At 41.6% G+C, this 8,999-nt stretch overlaps 1 protein-coding gene across 1 annotated transcript in view; it reads right to left on the bottom strand.

Moving 5' to 3' along the window:
* Window positions 1-5,988: 5,988 nt before the first annotated feature.
* Window positions 5,989-8,999, bottom strand: part of wdr18 (WD repeat domain 18) — a 97,215-nt gene continuing 94,204 nt past the window's right edge. Inside the window, exon 24 of the mRNA XM_031786263.1 lies at window positions 5,989-8,166. Within this exon, the coding sequence (XP_031642123.1) occupies window positions 8,038-8,166 (129 nt within the window). The 3' untranslated portion in view covers window positions 5,989-8,037. The remainder of the gene's footprint in view (window positions 8,167-8,999) is intronic.

Below are 8,999 nucleotides of genomic sequence, written 5' to 3'. Positions count from 1 at the left end.
GCCTCACAAGTGCTACACCAATTTATTTTGTAATTAAAGCTTGAGTTTTGCAATATGTTCTGAGATTAACAATATTGGCACACCAGGCATATAACCAATATGCTGTGATAATGTATTAGGCCTAATGCACAAACCTCATTCGTACAGAACAGTTTTTAATAAGTTAATGTAAAACGATTTAAGTCATGTTTAAAAAAAATCTGAGCGGTAGATCTCAGCTTACTGTTTGACTGTGAAAGTGATTTTGACTCAGGAAAGGTTGGCGACCACTGTCTCGCATAAATACATTCGTTCTTTGGTTCCGTCTTTCAGGGCAAAGGCTCAGGTTTCTCTAGGAGAGCAGTTTATCACAGACTAAGATAGAGTTCTTTCAAACCTACAACAGTAGGGAGTCAGTATACAAAGCTGGGAAACACAACAGGTGTTTCCTTTCCCTGAGATGTTTTAACGAGGCCTTACACTTGGGAACAATTACCCCTCAATTAAGTGAAACAGCACGGACGGCTTCGCTATAAACAGTTTGTTTAACCAAGTGTAAAGCAAGAGGGATCTTGTGGTGAGGTGACCACGTGCACAACAGTCCCAAAAGAAAGGCTTGTTTAGAACAGTGAGAAGCGCAGAAGGATGTCACACTTAAAATGGCACTTTTTTCCCCCTCAGTGCTGAAAAATCATCTCCATAGCATCTGGCTAATGAATCTTGATTTCTTCTCTGGGAACAGATTCTATTTTCCCCTCATTTGTTTGTATATCTCTAAAGCGCGCTAAGTGCTAGCAGCTGGGGTTTTGGTGAGTGCAGCCTTCGCAACACAGGAGGGCTTTAATTGCTCAAGTCTTCGAAGGATAAACAGTCGCAAAGATGGGAGTTTCAGTCAGGTGTTTTTATTTGATCCGGTGTGATTCGCCCCGAAATGGGACAAAATATCATTGCAATATCCCAATATATACTTATCATGTTGACGTTCCTGCGTTTTTGCTGCTTGCTTCACAACTGAAGATCCACTATTGAGTATCCGGGCATTGCTTCCAAGGGCAGCGTCCTCACGGCACCTCGCTCTGTTGTGTTCAATTTCTTGCCCCCCCTTTTTTTTCTCTTCTTCAATGGCGGCATCTCACTGGGATACTCCACTGGCACAGATAAAAGGTAATGAGTTTCATCTCATTACATCCTCTCTTCTGCAGGAATATGGAGATTAAACATGGTTGAAGAAGAGGAGCAGATCCCTTTATTGGAGCCCGAATCAAGGCCTGGACAGAAGCTTCATAATACAGGGACTTCCGTCCTTTACATGCAAAGACATCCATTAGGCATTCACATGGCAAACATGGGTTTGATTGTGTTACATAAAGGCTGAATTGGCTTTGCACTCCACAATCAATTTAGTTTTGTACCACGATGGCTTGATGTGTTAAGCTGGTGTGAACATACACACCCCCATAAAAACAAGATAATGAAGTTCACTCCTCTGTTAGTTCAGGTGATATGGAATGCTTCTATTACAGCTAACGACCATCGACCCGAATGAGCTTCACATTCAGCCCCCTCATCCTCCTTCTCGCCCACCTCTCACGAGGATTAAAAATAATCATTCCTTATTGATTTTCCCACAAATGGTCATTTGCACAGAATGGAATCGTAATGAAACATTGTTTTATCGTCCCTACTCCAATGTGAGAATCGATTAGAGAAAACCCACATTAGGTATTCTTCTCAAATACCCCATTTTATTGTGATGGATATGAACAACTCAATCAAGAAGGCACTTTCCATCATGTTTTACCAGCCTGACCAAGACAAGGATAAGGATCGCTTGTGGCTGAGGTGCTAGCTAGACTCAGCCAAGCATGAAAGAGAGTGGGAGGGAGGACTGATTGCAGAAAACAATAGCAAATAATAACAGCTGCCTCCTACAGTGCCTTCAGAAAATATTCATACCTCTTGACTTATTCAACATTTTGTTGTGTTACATCCTGATTTCAAAACGGATTAGATTTTTTCCCCCTCACCCATCTACACTCAATACCCCATAATGACAAAGTAAAATAATTTTTACAAATGTTTGCAAATTTATTGAAAATTAAATACACTACATGACCAAAAGTGTGTGGACACCTGCTCGTCGAACATCTCATTCCAAAATCATGGGCATTAATATAGAGTTGGAATATTTCTGTAGGGACTTGCTTCCATTCAGCCACAAGAGCATTAATGAGGTTGGGCACTGAGGTTGAGCGATTAGGCCTGGCTCGCAGTCGCTGTTCCAATTAATTCCAAAGGTGTTCGATGGGGTTGAGGTCAGGGCTCTGTGCAGGCCAGTCAAATTCTTTCACACCGATCTCAACAAACCATTTCTGTGTGGACCTTGCTTTGTGCATGGGGGCATTGTCATGCTGAAACAGGAAAGCACCTTCCCCAAACTGTTGCCACAAAATTGGAAGCGCAGAATATTCTAGAATGTCATTGTATGCTGTAGCATTAAGATTTCCCTTCACTGGAACTAAGAGGCCTGGCCCCAACCCATCAATAACAGCCCCAGATTATTCATCCTCCACCAAACTTTACAGTTGGCACTATGCATTGGGGCAGGTAGTGTTCTCCTGGCTACCACCAAACTCAGATTAGTCCGTCGTACTGCCAGATGGTGAAGCGTGATTCATCACTCCATAGAACACGTTTCAACTGCTCCAGAGTCCAACGGCAATGGGCATTACACCACTCCAGCCGACACTTGGCATTGCACATGGTGATCTTAGTCTTGTGTGCGGCTGCTCGGCCATGGAAACCCATTTCATGAAGCTCCCGATGAACAGTTATTGTGCTGACGTTGCTTCCAGAGGCAGTTTGGAACTCTGTACTGAGTGTTGCAACCGAGGACAGACAATTTTTACTCGCTATGCGTTTCTGCACTCGGCGGTCCCCTTTTGAGAGCTTGTGTGGCCTACCACTTCGTGGCTGAGCCGTTGTTGCTCCTAGACGTTTCCACTTCAGAATAATAACACTTCCAGCTGACCGGGGCAGCTCTAGCAGAGCAGAAATTTGACGAACTGACTTGTTACGGTGGCATCCTATGACAGTCCACGTTGAAGGCCACTGAGCTCTTCAGTAAGGCCATTCTACTGCAAATGTTTGTCTATGGAGATTGCATGGCTGTGTGGCTGAAATAGTTGAATCCACTCATTTGAAGGGGTGTCCACAAACACAATATATACAAAAGTATGTGATGGGGTATAGAGAGATGAGGTAGTCATTTAAAAAAAATCATGTTAAACACTACTATTGAACAAGAGGGAGTCCTTGCAACTTGTTAAACACTTATTTAGGCTTGCCATAACAAATGGGTTGAATACTTGACTCAAAACATTTCAGATTTTCATTTTTAATTAAAAAAAAATGTCTATAAACATATTTCCACTACCATTGTGGGGTAGTGTGTGCAGGCCAGTGACACAACATCTCAATTTAATCCATTTTAATTTCAGGCTGCAACACAACAAAATGTGGAAAAGGTGAAGGGGAGTGAATACTTCGAAGGCACTGTAAATCTTTTTTTCAAATAAAAAGAGCTGAATGTACAAGTCTACATTTCCTCATCATATTTACTCACAGTTTACTAGAAAAGTTTTAAAAAACGGAATTACCTGGAGAAAGTCCTACAAAACAAATCAATATGGAGGCAGCAGAGCAGACAGTCAAGAGGGATAATAGTGCGAAATGAAACATTAGCAGGTGGGGATCGAGTTACACCGGCTAGATAGAAATTCTTGTCCTATGTGCTTACATGAAGGAAAGCAGGTTCCATACACCACTAATCAAAAGGTTTGGTCTTTATGCCTGGCTCATTTATTGTTGTGTATCTGCAGAATTGGAATCTTCCAGAATGATAAATTACGGGAAAAATCCAAGAAATTGAAGATAGTTGTGGAAGAGGGGGACATTCCAGCAAAAAACAGCACCAGGCAGAGGAATCTGACTCATCACATTCCAGTGCAGCACCGCTGTGATTATCACCAGCGCTAGCAGCAACAAGCTGGGAGGTCACAGCAAATCAGCCTAATTTCACATCCCCAAAGCCCCTCATTGACTCAAATGGGAGTGTCACATATAATCACGCAGAAAGGGCAGCTCACAGTGGCCAAATGCTCATCTCCATTCACAGTGAGTGAAGTCACCCAACATGTGGCACATTTACAATGATTGGCCAAGCTTGACTCAAGTGGTTTGGTCTCTGTCAATTCAGGCAATGGACTATTATAGAAAAGAGTGCCACGAGGTCAATGGGTCAATTACTTCCCTTGTTACTCAATTGAAGTGCACAGACAGTGCCTTCAGAAGGTATTCATATCACGTGACTTATTCCATATTTTGTGAATTCAAAATGTATTAAAATATTTTTTTTTCTCTCACACATCTCCACCATAACGACAAAGTGAAAACATGTCATTATTTGTCTAAGAGCTTTGCACACCTGAATTGTACAATATTTGCCCATTTATGATTTTTTTTTTATTGGTTGTTGATCATTGCTAGACATACACAAGTCTTGCCATAGATTTTCAAGCTGGTTTAAGTAAAAGCTGTAACTGGGCCACTCAGGAACATTCAATGTCATCTTAGAAGGCAACTTCTGTATATATGGCCTTGTGTTTTAAGTTATTGTTCTGCTGAAAGGAGAATTTATCTGCCAGTGTCTGGTGGAAAGCAGACAACCAGGTTTTCCCCGTTATCGTAAAAAACTATAAGTCCTTGCTGATGACAAGCTTACCCATAACATGATGCAACCACCACGTTTGAAAATAGGATGATATGTTCTTTGCCCCAAACATAACACTTTGTATTCAGTACATAAATGTAATTTCTTCGCTACATTTTTTGCAGTTTTACTTTAGTGCCTTATTGCAAACAGGATGCATGTTTTTATTATGTACAGGATTCCTTATTTTCACTGTCAATTAGGTTCATATTGTGGGGTAACTACAAATGGTGTTGATCCATCAGTTTTTTTCCTATCACATCCATTAAACTCTGTAACTGTTTTAAAGTCACCATTGGCCTCATGGTGAAATCCCTGAGCGGTTTCCTTCCTCTCCGGCCACTGAGTTAGAAAGGACGCCTGTATCTTTGTAGTGACTGGGTGTATTGATACACCATCCAAAGTGTAATTAATAACTTCACCACCCTCAGAGATATTCAATGTCTGCTTTTTACATTTTTATTTCTACCAATAGGTGCCCTTATTTGCTCCCTGGTCTTTGTGTTTGAAATTCCATGTGCGATTGATGGACCTTATAGATAAGTGTGTACAGAGTACAGAGCTGAGGTAGTCATTAAAAAAGCATATTAAACACTATTATGGCACACAGATTCATGCAAGTTATGGGACTTGTTAAGCAAATGTTTACTTCTGAACTTATTAGGCTTGCCATTACAAAGGGGTTGAATACTTATTGACTCAAGACATTTCAGCTTTAAATGTATTAATTTGTCAAATATATATAATTCAACTGCCATTATGGGGTATTGTGTGTAGGCCAGTGACACAAAATCTGGAAAAAGGGGTGTGAGTACTTTCTGAAGGCACTGTAGGTAAGGAACTAGGAGTGAATGTAAGTCTCATCTCTAATCTTGAGGTAATTTGTTTACTGGCTTGCTTTACTGCTGTGTTTTAAGTGTCCATTCTCCACTGGGAGTGTCAGGTACTCATAATTCTATAAGCATCCTTCCGAATGTTAAGGTAAAAAAAAATATTTAAAAAATACCTTTTTTGAAATGGGGTTCTTTCTTCAGCGAGACAATTTTCCATTCAATTTTTCTATGCACTTGACAAAAATGTATATTCTTCCATTTTGATGAATATACATTATATTCAATGATTTAATTTTAGCACAAGGCTATTTCCATAGTTGTGTCCTTGTATTAAGCATACAGGAGTAATAGTTTCCCAATCTTTCACAGCGGGTCAATCGCAAAAAAGGGCCAAGAAACAACAAATGTGCATATTTTGTTTTTATTTCCCATGATTTCAGAAAGGTACAAAAACACAAAAAAAGTACAAATCCAGTTGGTCTGTTTGTCTTTATTAGAGGAACAAAACAATTAATCCCCCACACTGAACACTTCACTCTTCCAACCCTCAGAAGCTCCATCTCACTGGCCTGCCCACCCCCCACCATGAGAGGCCGCAGTGGCTCGTGGGTCTGTGTACCCACATCCATACCCACACATGCAGTCAAGAGCCGGCCTTAGCCTTTTGGGAGCCCTAAGTGGAATTGTGTTAAGGGTCCCTGCCTACCTTGCAATCAAAATATTTTTGCAGTCCCCCCTTGACCCCAGAGACAAAACATTGAAGTTTTAGAGTTAATTTCCTGCAATTCTACACATTTTGCCGTGGGGCGTAGCAATTACTTCCCAATGTAATGCAATTATATAAATTTTGCCATGGAGCGGAGAGAAATGAGCAGTTACAGCCAATTTCCTGCAATTCTACACGTTGCCATAGTTGCTATACAAATGTTTGCAATTTATAATATGATATCTGAGTTAGAATGACTAACAAAATCAAAGGGGGGCCCTCCGGTTGTTAAATCAACTATGATTAGAACACGTTTATATGGCTGGCTGGACTAATTTACCAATCTGAAAAATGTTAGCTGACATAGGCTAATTGTGTGACTGTCAGTGACTGACATAAGAGGAAAACTGCTGATGCAAAACCACATTTTGAAATGGCACTTTATGTATTCTACTATTTTGACTCTTAACAGTAAATTGAGACCCCAATTGAGATTATTTTTACAACTACGGGCCTACAAAAGGAGAGTTGCCAATCCCTGTTCTAAAGCCATGGCTCTCTCTGGACAGGAGGGCTGCTGTCCTTATCAGTTCCCTCTTCTCTACCGAAGAGGCACACACATTGTCCTGATCTCATCAAAGCGGGCGAATGAGAAAAAGATGAAAATCAACCACTATTTCTATGTCGCTGCCTCTAATTTAGTGCCCCGGGTGGAGAATTAGCAGTGATGAGAGGAAGAGCGATTTCTGGAGGATTCTGCAGTTGTATAGCGTTGCTGGGCACTGCACAACCAAATCCATGATTGCTACAGGCACGGAAAAACTGTACACAGTCTTCAGGCTAATTCCTCAGGGTTAATCAAACATATTCCTCTACTCTTCCGTATTGTATTTTTAACACCACCATTTTCTTTGAGATATTCCTGCCTTGAGCTGTTTTTATCTAAACAGGTTAACACAGAGTATGTGCATATTGCTAATGGGAAAACAGTTTTGCTTGACAGAAGGTGAAGGGGACCTATGAACCATGGTGGTCATACCTATTGTGCGACTGAAATTAACACCAGCCTCATCGATGCTAAGCCAAACACACCTGGGTGCACATAATGTCCTTGTCACACAAATTCTCTTAATCTATTAACTGGTTGAATGCTATAGAACGTGGCCAAGCCGAGGTAAACAAAAATAAAAAATAAAAAGGAGAGGATAATGCAGGAATCTGAGGTTAGCCAGATTACAAAAAGGATGAAAGGTCAGAGGGCAGTACCTGGATACTGTTACACCGATTTTTTGGCTGATGGGATTTTTGGCCTTATAGGCAGTGGTGATGAGTGTGAAGGAACAGGGCTGTGAGTTGAGGTGGTCAAGGGATGTCAATATAGCGCTAAGATCAATTATGTCGCTCTATCTGGCTGCACTTGACTACTGCAAGTAGCCTGTGGCTAACATTGAACATGTCGCACAAACAAGGTGAGCAGATTTTTTTCATGTTAAATTAACTCCTTTATCCTAAATATGGCGAGGGATCATGATACAAGCAATGCAGTCCATGGTATAACTTTAACACCTGAAGTCCTGCTGAACATACACTCTCCCTTACAAAACAAACACTATGAATGACACACACTAACTTATATTTCCCTAGCCTACCGGTCTGTAGTGAGGGGGGGCTTGCAGTGTCTTCCCTCCCCCTAGTAGGGTCCCTGCTGGTGGGATGGGGGAGCCGTGGCCAGGGGTGGTGGCTCTTCTCTAGCTGGGCTTGGTGAGGAGCTGTGTGGAGAAGTCGTACAGGTCCTTGTTAACCTTCTTCAGCGTTCTCACTTCCTCCTCCAGCTCCGACACACGCACCTTGGTGTTCTCGCCATCACCAAACACACACTGTAGTTTTAACAGTAAACAGAGAGAGGGGGAGCAAGAGAGAAGGAAAGTGAGAGTGTAAAATTAGATACATTGGGGTTAAGCAAACACATTGGTAGACACAGAACATTTCAATCTACTACCTCAGGTATCAGCGGATTCTAAAACGGGGGACATATTTCTTTTCTCTCATAGACCCACTAATCAAAATCGACAAAAGGATGAAACCTCTCCAATATTTATGGTAATGTATTTGGAGTTAAAGGCTCCATTGTGTGCAAATGAGAGGGGGAATTCATTTTCAGTGGTGGTACAATCTGCCAAAGAATAAACCTAGCTCCCCAAGGAAAGCCCACTGCCCATTTCGGGAGTTGGGTGCCGGGGCGGTGGGTCGAACGCTTGGGGTGAGGAACATCAAATCTCGTTTGAAAAACCTCCCTAACTTCGCAGAGTCACATATTGACATTTCCCATTGTGGCCAAATTTGCAGCACAGGCAGCCGTTGGATGACAGCGGTCCATATTTGTCATATTTCCTCCCAAGATTAAAGAGTGGAGGGGAGAGGAGAACTATTGCCCGTACTCAGTTTATTTATTCGTTTGCCTGCCTTCTTGGGTATAGAGTACCGGGCTGGGTTCTTTGGTCTTGCCTGTGGGAGCAAGCGAGGGCTTCCCTTTTTGGATGGAGTGAGACTAATCCACTTAACCATATCAGTACCGAGACCCCAACAAAAATCAGCTTTTCATTTATCTGACTTCCATTTATCTGCATGTCCAGCCCTTATATTTAGCCTCACAATTAAGTGTTTTACCATTTTCTTTTCAGGACAACAAGTAAAACATGAAACAATATGA

The sequence above is a fragment of the Oncorhynchus kisutch genome, linkage group LG13 (genome assembly GCF_002021735.2).
Source record: "Oncorhynchus kisutch isolate 150728-3 linkage group LG13, Okis_V2, whole genome shotgun sequence".
Lineage (NCBI taxonomy): Eukaryota > Metazoa > Chordata > Actinopteri > Salmoniformes > Salmonidae > Oncorhynchus > Oncorhynchus kisutch.
The sequence above is the reverse complement of the archived record's forward strand: the minus strand, read 5'-3'. Positions and strand labels throughout refer to the sequence as shown.